This window comes from Aegilops tauschii, chromosome 7 (genome assembly GCF_002575655.3).
Source record: "Aegilops tauschii subsp. strangulata cultivar AL8/78 chromosome 7, Aet v6.0, whole genome shotgun sequence".
Lineage (NCBI taxonomy): Eukaryota > Viridiplantae > Streptophyta > Magnoliopsida > Poales > Poaceae > Aegilops > Aegilops tauschii.
Window position 1 is genome coordinate 626806313 of NC_053041.3, and position 20091 is coordinate 626826403.

Genomic DNA, 20091 nt, shown 5'->3' on the forward strand with positions numbered 1-20091 from the left:
TCGAACTGGATGTATCCAAGTTGAAGACATAGGGTCAAAAGAATTCATAAAAATAGAAGATGACTGCAGCTATGAAATAGAGGAACAAGAAAACAAAGGAGAGCATATTAAGAGCAGAGTAGTAATATGTGCCAAGGAAAGGTATGTTCAATCCAGTAACAAGTACAGTAGCATTTATAGATTTTACATCGGGTCTGAGACTCTGAGTGGATGTTTAAAATCCGATGAGATCTGTAACTTTCCTATGTTTTACTAGTCCAAACGCAGCAAACGTGGAAATTTCTGTGGCAAGCTTCCTCCAAAACTTCATTTGAAATTTCTATGAACCAACCCCTAGCTTCCAAGGCTAGGCTACTGGCTTTCTGTGCACAGGTTTAGAAGCCGGGAGCAGTCGAGAGATATAGGCTTCATAGCCATGTCAATCGATCTCGAGCAGCTGGCCAGACCAAAACCGTAGCATCCCGAAGTCTCTTCTCTTGGATCGTCGATTCAATCTCACATATAACGAGCACACAAGAGGAGTTATTACCCAACCAGAGGGCCTGAACTTACACCACTATTGTTCAAAGCCTCTCTTTTTAACTTGAGAATGAAGGCCACCATCTTATTCAGAAATACATTTACCTCCAAGTTGATTATAAAGAAAAATCAGCAAAAAAAAAACTGCATACCTCCGGAAGGTCTTCGAACTTAATTATTCGCCTTCCCTTGTGAACCGTGTGGGTTCCCTTGCTGGTTTAACATAGACATGCTCCTCTGTCGTTCTGGTACTCCTACAGTTCCCCATTCAAAAGCTGAAAAGAACATGGCCGATCGAGGTCCTCACATTTTTGCTGGGTAACATCGTGATGGGCGGCGAGGGGACGGTGGCTTCTCGTGTTCCCCGCTCGCTGCGACGACCGGAAATCCGCGGTAGAAATACAGGGCGTCGACCGAGAAAGAAGAAAAATAGGGACGGCTACGCCAATTTGGGGTTTTTTGTTTTCGGGCCGCGTCGGAGCAGAACTCGAGAAACACGATGCCGCTGCGGCGGCGGTGGAGGGTTTCCCTTTTCTCTTTATTTTCGGAGATTTTCTTTGAGTCGTTTATTTTGAGAGTCGGGGCCGAAAAGAACGAAGGAAATTCCTATTTGACGCATTCTGCGTCAAAAGAAGTCGCTGCTTCGGGTGTTGGATAAATTGTTGTCGCCAACCGCACGCCCGGAAAAGTTGGATCGCTCGAGGCGATCAAGGAGGCGACTAGGGGTCCCTTGCGCGCCGCCGGTTCCCTCTCTCTCCGTCGGCCGCTCCGGCGGCGGGAGGGAGAGAGAACCTCGGTCTGTTTACTAGGTGGGTGTGTGGTAGGGTTAGAGTTGAGGGGGACGCTGCCGAGGCCGTTGCGGGGGTGTCGCGTCGGAATAAGTTTCTCCGGGCTCCGTTCGCGGTCAGGCGAGGCTTTTGCCTTCGTCTAGGAGCCAGCGGTGTTGGGGATCCCTGGATCTCGTCGAGGTCGCGGGCTATGGTGGTTAGAGGTCCATCGGCACTGGCCGTTTGGATCCTCAGATGGGCGATGGAGGTAGGGAGACGAAGACCTTTCTTCTTCTTTGTTGGTACGATTTGCTGCTGCTGTTCTTCTCCTTCCTCTGCGCTGATGCTGGTGGGAGATCCTGCTTTGCCCGGGCGGATTGCCCGGCCGCGGTGCTGGACCGGTCGGATGACTCGAGTTCTCTTCCTTCCGGAAGGGACACTTTTCGCGGTACTCAAAGCCAAAGATGGCGACGGCTGTTGCAGGTGTGTTGGATTGATGTCCATGCCCTCTCAGCGCTGGTGTCAAGAAAGGAGGAAGCAGCGTGGCGGCAATTGTAACGTGGTCGAAGATGATGACCTGTTTGCGACTGGTTGCAGATCCTTCTGCTGCAGGGGTCTTCTCTCAAGATTCAGGGATGATGACACAGGGCTCCGGAGATCTTCTTGTGTTATGGTTGTCTTAGGGTACTCTAGGTGTTTATGGTCCTTTGTTTTTGCGTTTCAGTGTGCTTGTAAGGGTCACCTACTCTGTACTGATTCGTGATTTGAATGAACAATTTCTCAAAAAAAAAAAAGGTCGCTGCTTCGCACAGGACCTCGAGCGATTGCTCCGATTGGGCCCGCCCGTTTAAGCGAGGTTCCCAGCCGGTTTTTTCTGGTTCTGAGAACCTTCTAGAAGCTTCCCTGAACCCTTTTTTATTTTACCAGTTTTCTTGTTTGTTTTTGGTTTTTCATGATTTTTTCATACTTTCGTTTTTCTGTTAAATTTTCTTTTTCTTTTTTTCTTTTTTTCTTTTCTTCTTCCTTTTCTGCTTCTGTTTTATTCATTTTAATTTTTTCATTATTTTTCAAAAAGTTCATGTCTCAAAAATTGTTTGGAATAAAAAATGTTCAGTTTCTCAGAAAATGGAAGTGTTTTAAAAAATTGTTCATAACTTCAAATAATGTTCCCATTTTCAAATTTTCTTCACGAACTCAAAAAAGTTCATGTTTTGAAAATTTCTTCGCAAATTCAAAAACAGTTTGCATTTAATTTTTTCACAAATTCAAAGTTGTTCAAGTTTTCAAGTTTTGCTTATAAATTCAAAAAATGTTTGGGAATTGCAAAAAATCTTCCAGCTTTCCAAATTTGTCAACAAATTCAATAATAGTTCATGTTTTCAAATTTTGTTCACAAATTCAAAAAATATTCTGGAATTTTGTAAAAATGAAAACATTTTTATCTTTTGTTCACAAATTCGAAAAATGTCCCCTCTTTCCAAATTTGTTCACATCATCAAAATGTTCATGTGTTACAAAATTTGTTCAAAAATTCAGAAAATGGATGTGTTTCGAAGAAAGTATTCGTAATATTGAAAAATTTAGTTGTAGGAGCTCCGTGGTTCGACCCAATACATGGACTGTAGTTTTGGGGATTTTTTGCGAATTAATGTTTAAGTTTTGTCGATGTCGTATGTCTCTTGAAGTGTCGCGCTGCAATTAAACATTAGAGCGTCTCAGTCCCAGTGGCTTGCATGCCGGGCCAATTACTACGAAGTCACAGCTTAGGGCCTCTTTGGATTGAAGGATTTTTATAGGAATATTGGAGGATTTCAATCCATTGGATTTTTCCCTAAGGAAGCCCTTTGGATCAAAGGAATGACATCTCCAAAATTCCTACGGATTGCATTCCTACACCTCAATCCTATAGGAATTTCAGCATCCACTCTAGCCTCTTTTTTTTTCAGTGATTCGCGTAGGATCGAGGCACTTTTCCTATGTTTTTCCTGTGTTCCATCCAAATGATCGTTCCTGCAGTTTCCCTCTATTTTGTAATCCTCTGTTTTGCACCTGCAATCCCATCAAATCCCTGTGTTTTTCGAATTCCTGTGTTTTCTAATCCTGTGATCCAAAGAAGCCCTTACAGTTTCAGCCCAAATGCTATTGTCTTTTTCGCGATTTTTCATCTCGGGAACGTGCCACTGTAAATGGGCCGGTCCAAGCTAGCCGCCCTTGTGCGAAGCGCCGGCACTTTGCCCGTTTGCCGCAGCGAGCGGCATATAGGAGCTCCCAAGAACGAAAGAGGTGAGGAGTGGAAAGGACTAAACAAATTAAATCTGTTGTGAATTGAAATTGTCCAACTTTTTCTTGTTTGATGAATTGTCTAAGTTCCATTCTAGCGGTTTTTTTTCTTGGAAGAACAACTAATTCATAAGATTTTTTACAAAAGGTCATTTGGATCTCAGCATCAAACATATAAAAATGTATGTGCTTCGACAACCGCTAGAAAAACTTTTGAAAAGGTATTTCCGTCTATCCATGTAAATAAATAGATTAATCATTTGATTTTTTTGGCGAAACATTTGATTTGTCGTTTTTCCTTTCCGTACTGCATCGGATGCTTGCACTAGGATGCTTGTTTTTTAGTTTTCGTTTTGTTATCTCTTGATAGTGGAACCTGATCTTTTTCTAGGATCATATTGGAAAAAAAAATGATTGTGGTAAGGAAACTTCAGCCATTCAGAAAGACTTTGATAGCAAAGAATGTACCATAAAACACATGCTTCTGATACAGTAAACTAGCACATGTGTGGAAACCGAACCCCTACGAGAATTGCAGGCATGATCTACCCCGCAAAATAAAATGCAGGCATGATTTTGTGGGAAGTATAAGTAAAGTACACTATTTTTTTATCGAGCACCATAACTTTTGAATTTATTATTTATTTTCATTTTATTTCAAGTTATTAAAGGTTTCCTAGTTGTTGTACACGACGAGTGATATGAAGTTTATTTCGAAAAGTACACCATTTTTTCTTTAGCACCAAAACTTTTCCTTGTGTTTGTAGGTTTCTATTATCAATGAACTAGTTGCATAATTCGAATATGATAACTGCCAACTCTAGTGATTGGAATGTGCAACATGGGTAGTTGAACATTATCACACAATAGGCCCATGCAACCCTTATTTATTTTTCGCTACTATTGTTCTTTCCATTCGATGCTTTCTCTTCTTGGTATTTTTCCCAGCACTTCTGATACAGTGGCATTAACTTGTGGGTTAAGGCACTACCGATTGTTTTGATTTTCCCAAGCATTATAAAACTTGACAAAATCCCTAGCCGGTTTTTAAACCAGAAACTAACAAACCCGCAAAGACTAACCGACAAACACAAGGCCGCTGAAAAACGCAGACCTCGTCTAAGGACCTGCGAAAAAGCAAAAACAAATGAGGCATGGCCGAACATGAGGTAAATTTACCTCTTGGTTTGGGACGTTGAGGGGATGAGGACCTGCAAGTTGCTAAATAATCGAAGCAAGGAACCAGACATGAAGAAAGACTTTGAGCAAAGAATGTAGCATAAAACACATGCTTCCAGATACAGCAAGCCAGCACATGCTTGGTGACTCCTGTGAAAAATGCAGACTCCGTAAGGGAAGGCCTCGATCTAGTAGGAAGTCAAGTAAAGAATAAATGCGGGTCTGGTTGGCAGCCATTTCCTGTAACTTGCAGGAGTGTACATGGTTGAACTACCCATCACCTTTACTGTGAAATTTTCGTTTCTCCTTTCTTTTTTTTTGCTTCCATCGGGAATTAATTGAACCTCCTGTAAAGTGCATCAACAAAACAGGGGTTGGAACTAATGTACATGTGGTCTTGGCACACTTGCACGCAATCTGTGCGCCTAGTAGTTAATGATCCACACACAAAATGTCTAGAGGTGAACACTGAGCAATGGTTTACGAACATGAAATTGCAGTTCGCTAGGAGTTAAGCATCTGCAATGATTCTCCAAACAGATTTAATCTTGTATAAGAATTCACAGAGAATAGGACGTGCGTAGTTTATACATGCAAGCCAAGAATATTTTAGTATGTGCAGTGCAACACAAGGAAGATCCTTGATAAACCTTTAGTTGTGCAAAAAGTAGAGGAAAGAATATCATTACGGCAGGCAATAGTCTTGTTTGTATGTATGTGTATATATTGTTGGGCATGCATGCAACGAATGTAATCTCAACTAGCTAAACCCCCAAATCTTATACTCTACCTACATACAGTGTTGGCGCCATGAACACTAGTACTGTCCAAATCCAAGAGACTAGTACTATCCAAATCGAAGATACTACTGCTATCCAAATCCAAGAGACAGTGAGGAATACGAGGGAGCGGCTGGAGGCCGATTTCTCCAAGCTTGGAACCAAGATTCATAGGTTCCCCCGAGGCCTACGGGGAGTCAACGAACGCTACATCATCCCGAGCTTCGTGTCCCTCGGCCCATACCACCATGGCTCACCGCACCTGCAAGAGACGGAGGAGTTGAAGCACGCGGCCGCCCACTACTTGTGCGAGAAGTCGGGTCGCTCCGTTGAGGAAGTCTATGGCAAGATCCTCTCCATTGTCAGTGAAGCCCGCAGCTGCTACGCCGATGATGCAGTGGCGAAGTTCACGGATGATGAATTTGCGGTAATGATGTTCCTCGATGGTTGCTATCTGTTGCACTATATAAAAATGGATCAACAATGTGCTTTATTGCTTAATCGGATGACCATGTCCACGGGGCCTTGCATGCTAAGGGATATCTTTCTGCTCGAGAATCAGCTCCCTTGGTTGGTCCTCGAGGCACTTATGGAATTTTGGACACCATTTCATATGTACAATTTTCTTGTTGATATGGCGGTATTCTTCAATATCACCCCACAATATTCATCAACTTTAGATTCAAACACAAGGGTTTCTATGGATGAATTCAAGAGGTACAAGCCGCCACATCTCCTTGGGTTGCTCCGACACTACCAGATTGGCAATATGCCTAACGAAGATTGTAGAGACAATCTCACATGCCACTCATCAGGTAGCAGTGCCATTGAGCTTGCGGAAATCGGCATCAAACTGACCGCCAGCAACAAGACATGGTTCGCAGACATGAGCATCCAGAGAGACCGTTGCATCTTCGGTCAGCTCTCCCTGACGCCATTGTTTGTAAATGACTGCACTGCTTGTTGGCTCGTCAACATGGCAGCTTACGAGGCGTGTGTGTCCGCCACACATCCATCAGATGGCTTCGTCATCAGCTCATACATCTCCCTCCTGGCAATGCTCATGGACAAGGAAGAGGACGTGCACGAGCTGCGAGCCAAGCACCTCGTTCGCAGCTTCTTCAGCAACCATGAGCTGCCTGTTTTCTTCAAGGACCTTGCTCGCCACATGCGCCTCGGCTACCGCTACTTCGTCATTACGGAGAAGATTGAGATGTTCAAGCGTGAAAGGCCTGTGAGTATCACCGTGCATAGGTTTGTCTACAACAACTTCAGGACCATCGTTGCCGTGCTTTCTGTTGTTAGTGTGCTCGTGGGTATCTTTAGAACCTTGCTGAGTCTCAAGCAGCATCAGCCGTAGCAGTTCGGATGAACCATGTGTGTCTGTTAAATTGATTTCTGATTTCTACTATTTCGTGTTTATTGCGGTGGCATCAATGTCGTACGGTCTCCGTGTGCAAAATTATCCCATCACACCCACCTTGGTTTGATCCCTTACTAGATTTATATGGTGTGACGTATCTAATCACAGTGTCAGTGGTTTGTACCTGAAGTTTGTATCGTGAGTCAGTGGTTATTCAAAATAAATATTGTCAGCTTCCAAGCCCAGCGCATTCCTTTTCTTGATTATCAGCGCCTTCCCTTTTCAAACTGGAGATATGGAAAACGTAAGATTGAAAGAGTGAATCCCTAAGAAAGTAAGAGTAGAAGATGCTTGCAGCTATGAAATGGAGGAACAAGAAAACAGAGGAAAGCCAAAGGAAATGTTGGTCCAATCCACTAGAATGAGTAGTGTTTTCTAGTTTTTACACTGGATCGTGAACGTCTAGTCCAAACGCAGCAAAGGTTTAAAATTTCTGTGGCAATCTTTCCAACAAAATTTCCTTTGAAACCCCTTGCTTCCAAGGCTAGTGGCTTTGCCTGTTTTCCATTTGTACACGGGTTTAGAAGACGATAGTCACAGATACAAGCAACTTGGCCATACAAGTCTCTTCCCTTGGATCATTGATTCGATCGCTTTATACTGCGCCTTCAATCACATACAGAAAAGAGGTGCTATTACCGGAACGGAGGGCCTGGACTTACCACCACCACTCTACTTATTCCAGAACCCTGTTTGAGGCTGTATCCGAAGAACAGAGGGTGGCCAATCCATGCTCATGCAGTTTTGAGATGGGTTGGAAGATGCAAATGGATGAACGTTCGCTAGTCGATCTCAAAACAATACGATACCTAAAAGATATCAAAACCAAGGCACCTATTGAAATGCAATTGCAGCACATATCACCTTTCCAGCATAAATTCAAGCTCCACATTTAAAACACACACCAAGTTCGAAGTAAAAAAACAACAGGTCACACAAATGAAGATGGTCACACAAAAGGAGTACTGAACTAGAATGTCACCAATAGAGAATGGCTTCTAGAGCACATCATGCAAATAAATCCCATCAGAAACCTCTATATATACCGTCTGGATACATAAGCTGGCTGGCTTATTGGATAGGTCGATACTACACTGCAAAATCGTCCTCTTGCAATGTTGGCTTTTAACAAGGCAAATCAGCCCCAGACTTCAACAAGCCGTGCTCTTTTACATCAAAGAGAGCTGCCTGTGCAAAATTAGAACTGTGAAGTGCTTGCTTGGACTCTGTTGTTCCATGCGCTCTATATTCAAACATACTATCATGCAATGTAACATATCTATCGTCTTCATCAACTCTCACATGGTATCAGACTCCTAGCCCGGGCTAGGAAGCTGATACCATGTTAGAATTGATAAAGACGACACATACATCTACATTGCAAGACAATGGGCCCAAATATATAACACACAAGTACAGAAGAGACCAAATCAAAGAGAACACATTACTAATCTAGCAACAGCACAACTGATGGCTACAACCAAGTCCTACATGACACGCAAATGAATCCTAGAGAGGTCATGTTCATTTACCTAATCAATCCATACATGTTTGTACAAAACTAGCAATGCGAAGTGGTCGATTGGATTCAAATGTTCATCGTGCTCTATATTCAAACATACCACCATACAATTAAATATATGTGCCATAATTTTCTACGCAACTTGGTAATCAGAGCTATAGCCTGAAGAGCTAAAGCTAACATACCAAGTTAGGACTGATAAAAACAACACATATATATTCACCGCGAGACAATATGACAAAATATTAAAAAGAGGCACATAAAGACCAATCAAAGACAACACATAACTAATCTTTTACAGAACAGCGACATATACACTGACTGCTGGTGTGACGCTAAACTAAATTTCAATAAAGTTCCCAATATGAAGCCACAGCGCTAACAAGTGATACCATGCTTGGTTCACTATACAAGTTAAGCTAAGTCTTCTAAGCAAGTATCAGCTGGTAAATTAAACAAACAAGACAAGAGATTCAAAAGCTTTGACCTGTTTTTCCAACAATTAGTCATATAATTTGTTTATTTTGACCTCAGCGTTTAAACAAAGTAGACAAGAAATTCACAAGCTTCCACCTATTTTTCCAACAATAGTTTTCTTTATTTGGACCTTAGCATCCCATATACTTGTTCTACATATTGTAATATATCAGTGTGCTTCAATTGCAAACATTGTTTCAACGCTGTTACAGTGATACCACTGATGCACTAGCATTGTAAGCCAACAAAGTTAAATACAAAGTAAAAGTACACACAGCGAACTAAATACAAGACTACTCAACAGGCAATGTACAGCATCCTAAAGCACAAACTAGCCCGTAAAACAGCGCGAGTTATAATGCAGTGAAATGGCCGGCATGAAGTAGTTACGACCGTAATATCAACAGTCCAGCAAAACAATCATAGAAATAAAAAATTCTACATTACTGACCACTAATAAACAAGTCTAGCGAAATACACAAGCAAGCAAGAACCTGAACGGCGCCAGACCTAGATAATCATTACGCTAACCAGTGGAGACACACTAACAGAGAGATGCAATATAATTCACCACCAAGACTACAACCCATACAACAATAATATTAGGACGCAACAGACAGCATATCTCAAGAAGTAATAACACTGAACAAAATTCCAACAAAGATCTATTCTTCACATGATTTAACACATGAAACATCATCATATCTCATAAGATCCAAGCTAAACACAGAGTCTTCTTCATGGGCAATACCAAAACAGGACACCTTAAGCGCAGCAACAGTCACCGATAACAAGCAACTAAAAATGTAAAGGGTTCGGGTAGTAATAACGGCAGAGACCGCCCTGGCGCGGCCGGCCGGCCTAGAAGCGGAGCTTGGTGAAGAACCACCTGTTCTTGCCGGTCTTGAACCTCTCCTCGAGCTTGGCCTTGGCGGCCTTGGCGGCGCCCACCTTCTTGTCCTTGGAGGTGAGGGAGTCGGGCGCGCCGGAGGCCACCTCCTTGAGGTCGACGTCGAGGGTATAGCGGGTGGGCATGAGATGGGTGAAGTTGACGAGCTTGAGGAACACCTTGACGCGGGACTTCTTGGCCGTCTTCTTGGCCGAGTCCTTGCGGATCACCTTCTTCGGGTACTTGGCCAGCCCGGCGACGAGGCAGTGCCCGTAGGGGCGGTCGCGGGTGCCCTCCTCGAACACGCGCACGATCACCGCCTTCTTCCCCGCGTACCTGCCCTGCAGCAGGATCACCGCCTTGCCGGGCTTCAGGAACTTCACCATCTTCGCTTCCTTCCTCGAGCTGCGCTGCGCCGCCGCCGGTGGGTTGGGGGAGGGGAGGGGAGGGGTCTGTGGGCTGTGGGAGGGAGAAAGCGGGCGGCGGGGGTCGGGAGGAGATTATATAGGTTGGCGGCGCTAGGGTTTTCGGGGTGGGGAGTGGGTTTGGACGGTTGGATCTGGATCGGACGGCGGTGAGGGCGGTCGGTAAGGGAGCAGGGTGGAATGGGCTTCCGTTGACAGGCTATATGGCCGATAAGGGGGCTTCGGGCCGTCGTAAGGCCCGTTACTTTCGCCTAGCCGAATGTGGAGGGCCGTGTGCTAATCTACAAGGAGGACAGTTTATTGTTCATTCCCCATTTTCCCATAAAGAAAAGGTTTTTTAAAATTCTAAAAAATATTGCTATTACCCCCTAAACAAAATTTATTTTTTCAATGTTGTTTTTTGGCAGTCTCTGAATGAAAAATCAGTTAATCAATTTTTTCCATTTTATGTGTGTTTGTTTCTGTTTTTTTTCTTTAGGTTTATGTGCGAATGTTGGGTGTGTTTGTATACACTTAAGTTGTGTGTAAGTGTACCAAACTGTGAAAATTTTCACTATAGTATATTTGTTCTTGGATCTAGAAAAAAACTACAATTTATATTCAAATTGCGTAAGTTTTTTTTCGTCATTTGTTTTAGGTTTATTTTCTTCTCTAAGAGTAATACAACATCACTAATTTATTCTTCCTTATAAAACTTTTTCTGTTTGTTTTTATTATATTTTAGTATAGGGGGGAGAAGAAGCCTAGAGAAAAACAAGGCGGTTTAGCCTTTGGATCCCGATCGAATCATGGAGAGAGATTTGACTGGCCAGTTAAAAAAAAAGTCACCCCCTTTATTTTGGCCTTCTCATCCAAACTCTATTTGTTAACCAAAGTATTCCCCGAAATTTTTAATGTTATCCAAAGAGAGTGTATCTGATTAACTCCAAGTAACATTTCACTGTTTGTTGCATACTTTGCCTCCTTTCAACGCATTTGTTACTTCTTTGGGGCTTTGGACGTCGTCGTAAGCCCGTGATGATTTGTGGTTACTTCGCGAGCGAATGTTGAGGGCCGTGGGCTAATCTACAAGGATGACATTTTATTGTTCATTCCCCATTCCCATAAAGAGAAGTATTTTTCCCCCACTCTGATAAAAAATTATTTTCCCTACTTTTATTTGAAATTCTTTGAATGAAAAATCAGTTCAGTCACTTCTTCCCATTTTATGTGTCTTTGTTTCTGTTTTTTTTCTTTTTCTCTATGTTCATGTGTGAATGCCGGGTGTGTTACTATACACGTAAGTTGTGTGTAATTGTACTAAAGTGTGAAATTGCACTATAGTATATTTGTTCTTTCATCTATAAAAAACAGAAATTTATATTCAAATTGTGTACAAGTTTTTTCGCTATTTGTTTTAGGTTTATTTTCTTATCTAAGAGTACTACAACGTCTCTAATTTATTCTTCCTTATATTATTAATTTTTTTGATTGTTTTTATCTTTTTAGTATATGGGGGAGAAGAAGCCTGGAGAAAAACAAGGCGGTTGAGCCTTTGGATCCTGATCGAATCATGGGGAGCGATTTGACCGGTCGGTTAAAAAAATTCAAACCATTGTTGTTTAGTAACCCCTTTTATTTTGGTCTTCTCATCCAAACCGTAATTGTTGACCAAAATATTCTCCAAAAAATTTAATGTTATCCAAAGACTGTGTATCTGATGAACTCCGAGTAATGTTTCACTGTTTGTTGCATATTTTGCCTCCTTTCAACGCATTTGTTACTTGTGTGGCCACATCGTGTGCGGTTGTGCATTATGTGCGGTCAAGGACTTCTATTTAGTGCAGTTACCCTTCCTCTTGGAGCATTTGTACTTTACCAGTCTCGATAGAAAGAAGAAAATACTCAGTCTACTGCTCTTGCTAGAAAAGTCACATACTGCTCCATATCTTATAACAAAACACTAGACCATGAATGCGCGTGATGCCATGCCTGTTTGTATGTATGTGTATGTATGAGAGGATTAAGACATAAAAATATAAAATAGAACAAAGAAAAAATGTGTATTTATCTTGATTTCGAACCAAGATTCACTAAAAGACAAAAATAAAGCATTGAGTCAAACTCTTCTTTGGTGTTAAGGTGGTAATTGTGAATAGCTATCGACTGCCTTGAGAAGGTAGAAGAATATGACCTATTTTGGTACATACAATGCATTACGAACGCATGTCAAGCGGTGTGATCTTCCAATTGTTGTATACACAAGAAATAATTTGAATACATGTTTTTTGCCACTATGTAAAATGAAATGCTTCAAGCATCGGTGGAACTCTCGGGGAAGAGTGTGTGGATGTTGCCATGTTTTATTGGTGTGCACATTTAATAAATCAAAAGAGATTAGAAGCATTGTCTAATTTGTATGCCTTGTTCTTCTTCTTCTTCTTTGCATCAAATGGGGTGCTTTATTGACGAACTAACATATGGCTACAATCCGCCCGTAGGCAAGAAATAATAAACTCAGGGCTTACATTAAGCCAGCTCTCAGTACCATCAACTGTAAAAGCAAAACGAGCACACTGATGGGTCGGGACATTAGCATCCCTACCGACATGAGTAACCAAGAGAGAAGCAAAATTCGCTCTGATCTCCTCTAATTCCTTCAAGAAGGTGATGCAGTCGACCTTTTAACGTTGCATGATTTTCGTAGATTGACTAACTTCAAGGTGTCAATCTCCATTATGACATGTGAATAACCACAAAGTTGAACGAAGATCATGCCTTCACGAAAAGCTAATAATTCATCTGTGAATATGTCTGACACGCCTTGTAAAGGTTTGCTCCAAGCTCCAAGGAACGCGTGTTTTTGAGCCACTCCTCCCGTCCCTTCCTTCATGTCATCAACATTCAACGCCCCATTGGTGTTGATAGTAACCCACCCCGATACGGGAGGTCTCTTGTTCTGGTTGGGTACTAAATTTTTCCGGGAAGATGGTAGTTCCAAAACGGTCAGAATCCCATGAACCCATTTGATAGCATGTGATGGGTCATATTCGTGCCATTTGTGTGTCCAGCGGTTGCGAGACAGTTATATAGTGTGCATAATGGTAAAGATCTTGCATCTCTCATCTTGAGTGAACATGTGATCTATCAAGATGTCACGAGCCCAAATGTTTGGATGCAACCGAGGGAGATGAAGCTGAAACCGATCCCTTGTTTCAATCCAATATTTTTGCATGTGTACAACTAGCTAACGCATGTAATATGTCCTCATATATAGCCTTGCAAATGTCACACAAGCCAAGTTGCTTGATGTGTCTATATTGCAAGTTGACTGAATCAGGGAGTATATCTCGAAGTACCGTCCACCCAAAGACTTGAACCTTTGGAATCACGTTAATTTTTTTGCGTGGATAACTTTCAATCTATTCATCAACTGTCAAGGTAGTACAAAGAACACCAAAAGTAAAAAAAATGAAAGATTTATTGATGAAGTAACATATGGCTTCAATTCGCCCGTACGCAAGAAATAAGAAACTCAGGGCTTACATCAAGCCAACTCTCTGTATCATCAAGTGTAAAAGCAAAACGAGCACAATGATGGGTCGGGACATTAGCATCCCTACCGACATGAGTAACCAAGAGAGAAAGCAAAATTCACTCCGATCTCCTCTCATTCCTTCAAGATAAGGTAGGTGTTGCAATCAACCGTGTATCGTTGCGCGATTTTCATAGATTGACTAACTTCAAGTTGTCAATCTCCATTATGACCTGTGAATAACCACAAAGTTGAGCGAAGATGGTGCCTTCACAAAGAGCTAATAATTCAGCTATGAATGGGTTGCAAGAAATTTGCATGAATAACATCCGCATTCCAGTTTCTTGTTTAGCTGTCAATAAGGTCCGAAACTTTGTCCAATGAAATAGCGGCAGCCCGCCCCATCGGCATCAGAGAAGCAGAATTCAGACCCAAGTTATCCGTCCAAGTGGCTGGTGTCAGATTTTTAGTGATTCCAAAAAAATAAAACGAGAGTGGGTCCAGGAATCACGCCACTTCACTCACTCGTGAGACAGTTTCCTACTCAGTTGCTGGCATGGCACGCCGACGCCGTCGACGATCGCCGGCTCCGGGACGTCTTCCTCTGCCGCAGGCCCTCGCGCAGGCAGGCCCAGTCCTGCACGCAGCCGGGCACGACGTCAAGAAGGCACCACAGCAGCCGGTGCCGGAGGCTGGGCACGCAGAGCGGGCCGCCGCGCCCGACCCAGCGCACCGCCGCGCGCGCGTAGGCGTCGGCGGTGGGCACCAGCGGCGCGGGGCGCCAGAGCGCCGAGAAGGCCGCGACCATCGCCGTCGCCACGAACATCGGCGCCTGGCACTGCACGTCGACCCCTCTGCCCCCGTACTCGGCGGCGAGGCCCCCGGAGAGCACCGCGACGTACCGCTTGGTGCCGGAGTAGACGGCGTGGAGCGGGAAGGAGGAGACGGCCTCCGACGTCGCCGACCCCATGCTGACCACGGCGCCCCTGCCCCGCGCCGCCATGCCCGGGATCACCGCCGCCGTCACCACCGTCGTCGCCCACAGGTTCACGCGGATCATGCGTATCAGTGCCTCCGCGTCCGCCTCGTGCAGGAACGCCGCGCCCGGGTTCATCACCCCGGCGTTGTTCACGAGGACGCCCACGTCCAGCCCCTCCACGACGTCCCGGAGCCGCCGCAGCGCCTCGTCGCCTGCACGCCGCCGGCCGAGAGGATCATCAAGTGCCTGCAGGCCGTCGCCATGCGCTCCGATATACCCCAAACCTGTGTAAACTACGTGGTACCTTGGGGGGTGGAGACGAGCGAGAGGTCGAACACCACGGTCCTGGTCTGCACGGCGTGACGGGACATGACCGCGTCGGAGACCTCCCGGAGGTCCGCGGCGTCGATACCGACGAGGACGAGGTCGAGGCCCCGGCGGGCGAGCTCCAGGGCGACGGACCGGCCGATGCCGGACGTCGGGCCGGTGACCACGGCCCACGTTCCGTAGTACCGGCGGAGGTCCTTGGGTCGGCGCACGCAGTGGGCGAGGTGGACGAGGAGGCGAGACGAGAGCACCGCGACGTGGAGGGCGCCGAGGACGGCCAGCCAGAGGAACCACGCCGGCGTCTGCTGGAGGTCAGCCGCCATTCTCCACTCTCCTGACCCTCGTTCACGCGTTCGGTGCCAGTTTTGTAGTAGCAGTAGCATAGACAACTGCCCATGGTCCAGGGGACACACTCCAAGTACCAACCACTAATTTTGATGGAACAGAGATGCAGGCAACCTGCCGAGATGTGTGCAGCAACATGTCACATTCTTGACCTCAGCTCATATGGCAACCATATCATCAGCAAGTTAAAGATTTAACATTAACAGGAGGCTGCAATGCAGCCTCCACTGAATGTATACATCTGGTCAACCAAAACTAAGCTCAACAATGAAACCGAAAACTTCTCTCAGAAGAAGAACAATGGCGTCGAAATCGAACCGTGCATCGATGCTCCGCCCTGAAGCCTAATCACAAGGAGAAATATTCTACGTAATGCACAACAACAGGCAGGCCGACAAATTCAGCCCGCTCACCGCTCATCGACGAACAACTTACAAACTGGAATTGGATGGCAGGGCGTATCCTGTTCCTAGTATGAATTGTTTGGATAAATCTAGACAGGTTCCTATGTACGTGCGAACGACGAAAGAATGGCTGACGAAATCTTCATCCTCTCAACCAAAACCGCCAGAATGCTGGCGCTGCCAAGATTCCGCTGCAACTCACATCTCTCTTCCTTTTTGTACAAGTGACCGAGGACTTTCTCTTCTGCGGTCAAAGTATTTGGACTTGACTCCGAATGTACGATCAGGGTGTGGCGGGCGAACTTTGCGGAGCGGCAAAGTAGTCGTCTTCGACGTTCCTCAGTAGATTGTCGCTGCCTACGCTGATATACCAAGATATTCCTCTATCCAGAGGCCAAGTGGATGCTGCAAACAGAAGAATAATTTTTCAGGTCTTTCCAAAATCAAATACTGATACGAAATATGAAAGTGAACTGCTTATAACAGCTTTGAAAGAACAAATTCTGTTCAAAACAGCGGCTGGGGCAGAAAAGAACTACAACATTTTTCTTTTCTACTCCCTCCGTCCCACAATATAAGATCGTTTTTCAAGCTACGGACGGAGTATTTGTGAATATCAGTGAGAATTAGTGGAGTAATAACAGAAGAATAAATTTTCAGGTCTTCCCTAAATCTGTTATTGATACGAAATATGAAAGAGAACTGCTTATAACAGGTTTGGAAGAACAAATCCAGTTCAAAATAGCAGTTGGAGCAGAAAAGAACTAAAACATGTTTCTTTTTTATTTGTGAATAACAGTGAGAATTAGTGCTCGCAGTTACGCAGTAGTTAAGAAACATTCTGATGGATCTATTACTCCAAGTTACTCCCTCCGTAAAGAAATATAAGAGCGTTTAGACCACTAAAACGCTCTTATATTTCTTTACAGAGGGAGTACTAAACATATGTTTATTATTTATTTTAGAATATCAGTGGGAATAGCTGGTTTAGCACAAACTATTTCAAAAGAAAAGGGTGTCTTGAGAAACTTGAAGTTATTATTTCCCTCACAACAAAATGGAGATGATGGTGATGCAGCAGAACAGGGTAGATTTTGAAACCACTACCACATGCGTGCATCACTGAACCACAAAATTGTACCTGGAGAACTGGCAGCTTCTTTTTGCTTTGCTGCGTGCAGCAAAATTGTTCCAGAAAGGATTGTTACCAGGCCGCAGCATTCAGAAGCGATACTACTTAAGCTTTGTCCAGCCCCGTCCTGCATTTGACAGCAAGCAGAATGAGTTGCAATCTGCACCACAAAGTCCAGTTGAATTAACTAAACAATCTAAAGCTGCTTTCTACCTTGAACATAATTGAACTCGCCACTATTGTAAGGGTGGTAAACATTACATAATAAACTGGGGACACCATAGCTAAATCAAAGGTATCCAGTGCCTGCAAAAGTGTAAGAAAATCAGCATAGCCAGAAAACATACAAATACACTAAATGATTGTAAACCAAATTGACCGTATAAACTAATACTATATGTGGTAGAAAATAAAGTTTTGACTGAATTCAAGTAACGAAAAGTAGCAGATCCGTGAAAAAATCGTAAGTTGTCAAAACCTGATTGCAAGCTCATGTAGATGCAATCAAGCAAAACATATTCACAGGACAGGAGTAACAAGTAACTAGAAGGAGGAGAAGATGTGCTACCTTGTTGAGGTAATTTAGCTGAGAAACCCCACAGATAACTGCGACCAGAATAAATAGCCATGTGTGTGGATAGGCAAGCTGGTTCATTCCATCCAGCGTAAGCTTTATGGCAACACCGACGGCTTTGATGCTAACAACCTACAAAGTAGTGATAATCAGTTAAAAAACTCACTTATGTTAGGCTGTGCATCTCAAAGTTAAAAGCATACTTACTGTTAATGATCCCATTGAAGAGCAGATACCCAGATATATCAGTATGTTCTTCTGGCCATATCGAGGTTCGATGAACACTACCACTATTGCCATGAGTAACAGTGTTGTTCCCGCATATGCTAGAAATCCTGCCCATGGTTGGCACCATAATATGGAGAAAGGCTGTCAGACATGTGGGTGTGCTACAACTAACATAAGGTGTATGATTGCAGGCCGATGACTCACCTGGTTGAGTAGCTAGATCCCAGATTTCTTCGACGGAATCGGGCATGTGCTCTTCAGGGGCATGTAGAACGACAACAACTGAACCTACTATGCACGATATACAGCCAAGAACGCCGAGCTTGTTAAGCCGCTCCTTCAGCACAAAGTGCGCTAACACTGAACTGGCCATTTGCACAAAACTTGTATGTCAAGCACGGGAGAATCAAAGCCGGCATTGAAACTAAGGGTTTTGGTTTTGGAAATTCACCTGACGATTATGCTTAGTGCTCCAAGAGGAGTCACGAGGACAGCTGGTGCGAAGACATAGGCAACAAAGTTGGCGACCTCCCCAAGCAGCACTTGTAAATGTCAAGAAAAGAAAGTTTAGTTGCATAATTAAATCAATATGCATGACTAACTTTGTGCAGAGTGAACATACTGGTGATCAACCCAGCCCACCAGAGAGGCTCCAGAAGATACGTGTATCCTCCTCCACCTGTAATTAAGAGAGAGGGGGGGAAACAGAAACATGTAAGCTGAAATCGTAGGACATACCAACACAAATCTCAAGTCTGAATTGGGTGCACATTCCATATAAAAATCCAGAAAGCAGGTGAAATGCCAAAAATGTTTTGTTTTTATAGTGCCAATCATGCTAATTAAGCACAAACAGGAGGTTAATAACGAGTAAGACATCTGAAAACTAAGAGATTTTGGTTCATATATCTCTGATTAAGCCAGTGATCCTAGGCATATTGCAAATGCACACATACGCAGTAAAGCGGGCCGTGAATTGGTTCATGACATTTTGAGTCACCATCCATCACTGGAATCTACTGGCCTGGAAAATTCACCATCCAACTTACAGAAAGGTGGACTGAATCATGTTCTGAAGCATAAGCATAGTTCCAATTGTTCATTTCTCAATTCTCATCATGTCTCTGTCTCTCTAATCCTACCCCATTTCTCGATGTATTCGTTTGATCTTCTGGAGGCCCTCTCGATTCTCATTGACCCGTATGGAAGCACGATACTACGAGATGACTGGCTGCCAATCAGCACGAGCGTAGCTGGCGTCCAGTAGACAGCAACAACCGCAGCGCACAGGTTTGACTTTGAGGAACTGTGCCAATCACGCCCGTACATTTTGAAATCTCGGGGCATCATCGCCCGATCCAGACGCCATTGCTCCACGAATCGAAGGGAGCGTCCGTGAGATTCGAAATTGACCAAGGCAACGCGGCGCGGCGCAGAGCAGAGGACCCGGCCGGTGGAGGAGCGGCCGGCGTCGATCGGGAATCCGGCAGGGGGGAGGATAGGGATAGACGGCGTGGCGTGGGGGTAGGGTGGGTTAGGTACCTGCGCGGACGCCGCACTTGCCGGCGCGCATGAGGCCGATCTTCTTGAGGATGAAGCTGGCGCCGATAAAGGCGCTGGAGGCGACCGCCAGCGCCAGCCCCTTGGTGTTGTCCGACGCCCCCATCCCCTCCCCTCCCGCCGGCCGCCACAGCGAGCAAGAAGATAGAAGATAGACAGGCGGGCCACGCTGCCGAACGCAGCTAGCTAGACAGCCCCCGCGCCGCGCGCCTCCGGTTCAAATCTCCGGGGAAGCAGGAGGGCGCCCGCACACGACAGGAGCCGCCGACGGTGGCGTGTGCCTCTCCTCTCCTCTCCGCCCGCTTGTCTCGTCCGTGCTGGCAGCTTCTAGGGTGGGTGGTTCCGCCTATTGTTGTCCGCCCGCCGGCCGCCGGCCCGGTCGTCGGTCTTGGAAAGGGCGACGCGAGAGGGACAGGGGAGGCGACGCGGGTGCTTCGGGCGGGTGGTCGTGGGTGGGGCCGCTCTCAAGAAGGGAAGCCTGGAGTGTGTCTGCCATTGGCCGCTGGCTGGGTGGCTGGCTGGACGAGCTGGATCTGCGCGGCAGGCACGCGCGTCACGTGCCGCGTCGCACGGATCGCTCGACCCCGACAGTCCGACCACCACCCTCGAATTCAAAAATCCATATAAATGTTTCCGTCACGTTTCGAAAATCGTTACGCAGTGGTTGGATTAAGAGGAGGAGGCTGGTATTTCCGGCCCATGAGAGTTCAAGTACTACACTTGACATTGATGGTTGCACTATCCCTCAATTTATTCCAGGCCTTTCGG

The 20091-nt window shown here is 44.9% G+C and overlaps 4 protein-coding genes across 4 annotated transcripts; 1 reads left to right on the plus strand and 3 right to left on the minus strand.

Annotated features, from left to right (window-relative positions):
• Positions 1-5555: 5555 nt before the first annotated feature.
• LOC109746083 (UPF0481 protein At3g47200-like) lies at positions 5556-6884 on the plus strand. The gene has a single exon (XM_020305195.1). The coding sequence runs from the start codon at positions 5556-5558 to the stop codon at positions 6882-6884; it is 1329 nt and encodes a 442-aa protein (XP_020160784.1).
• Positions 6885-9598: 2714 nt separating this feature from the next.
• LOC109746096 (large ribosomal subunit protein eL27x) lies at positions 9599-10309 on the minus strand. The gene has a single exon (XM_020305213.4). It carries the CDS (start codon positions 10219-10221, stop codon positions 9808-9810), a length of 414 nt encoding a protein of 137 aa, XP_020160802.1. The 5' UTR covers positions 10222-10309; the 3' UTR covers positions 9599-9807.
• Positions 10310-14064: 3755 nt separating this feature from the next.
• On the minus strand, positions 14065-15584 carry LOC109746082 (very-long-chain 3-oxoacyl-CoA reductase 1-like). Its single transcript, XM_020305194.4, has 2 exons — positions 15058-15584; positions 14065-14965 (listed from the first exon to the last, which is right to left on the minus strand). Exons 1-2 carry the CDS (start codon positions 15461-15463, stop codon positions 14319-14321), a joined length of 1053 nt encoding a protein of 350 aa, XP_020160783.2. The 5' UTR covers positions 15464-15584; the 3' UTR covers positions 14065-14318.
• Positions 15585-15602: 18 nt separating this feature from the next.
• LOC109746099 (probable magnesium transporter NIPA6) lies at positions 15603-19820 on the minus strand. Its single transcript, XM_020305217.4, has 9 exons — positions 19306-19820; positions 18386-18442; positions 18215-18305; positions 17968-18128; positions 17743-17870; positions 17530-17667; positions 17175-17267; positions 16971-17088; positions 15603-16234 (listed from the first exon to the last, which is right to left on the minus strand). Exons 1-9 carry the CDS (start codon positions 19427-19429, stop codon positions 16113-16115), a joined length of 1032 nt encoding a protein of 343 aa, XP_020160806.1. The 5' UTR covers positions 19430-19820; the 3' UTR covers positions 15603-16112.
• Positions 19821-20091: the final 271 nt, after the last annotated feature.

Bases quoted from the DNA above. Each gene is read 5' to 3' on its own strand.
- LOC109746083 (XM_020305195.1), top strand. From the start codon at position 5,556: ATGAACACTAGTACTGTCCAAATCCAAGAGACTAGTACTATCCAAATC.
- LOC109746096 (XM_020305213.4), bottom strand. From the start codon at position 10,221: ATGGTGAAGTTCCTGAAGCCCGGCAAGGCGGTGATCCTGCTGCAGGGC.
- LOC109746082 (XM_020305194.4), bottom strand. From the start codon at position 15,463: ATGCTACTGCTACTACAAAACTGGCACCGAACGCGTGAACGAGGGTCA. The intron at 14,966-15,057 runs GTACCACGTAGT...GGCGGCGTGCAG, and splicing joins GCTCGTCTCCACCCCCCAAG to GCGACGAGGCGCTGCGGCGG.
- LOC109746099 (XM_020305217.4), bottom strand. From the start codon at position 19,429: ATGGGGGCGTCGGACAACACCAAGGGGCTGGCGCTGGCGGTCGCCTCC. The intron at 18,129-18,214 runs GTGAATTTCCAA...GCAAATGGCCAG, and splicing joins GCACTAAGCATAATCGTCAG to TTCAGTGTTAGCGCACTTTG. The intron at 16,235-16,970 runs GTACAATTTTGT...TTCTGTTTGCAG, and splicing joins AGAAGCTGCCAGTTCTCCAG to CATCCACTTGGCCTCTGGAT.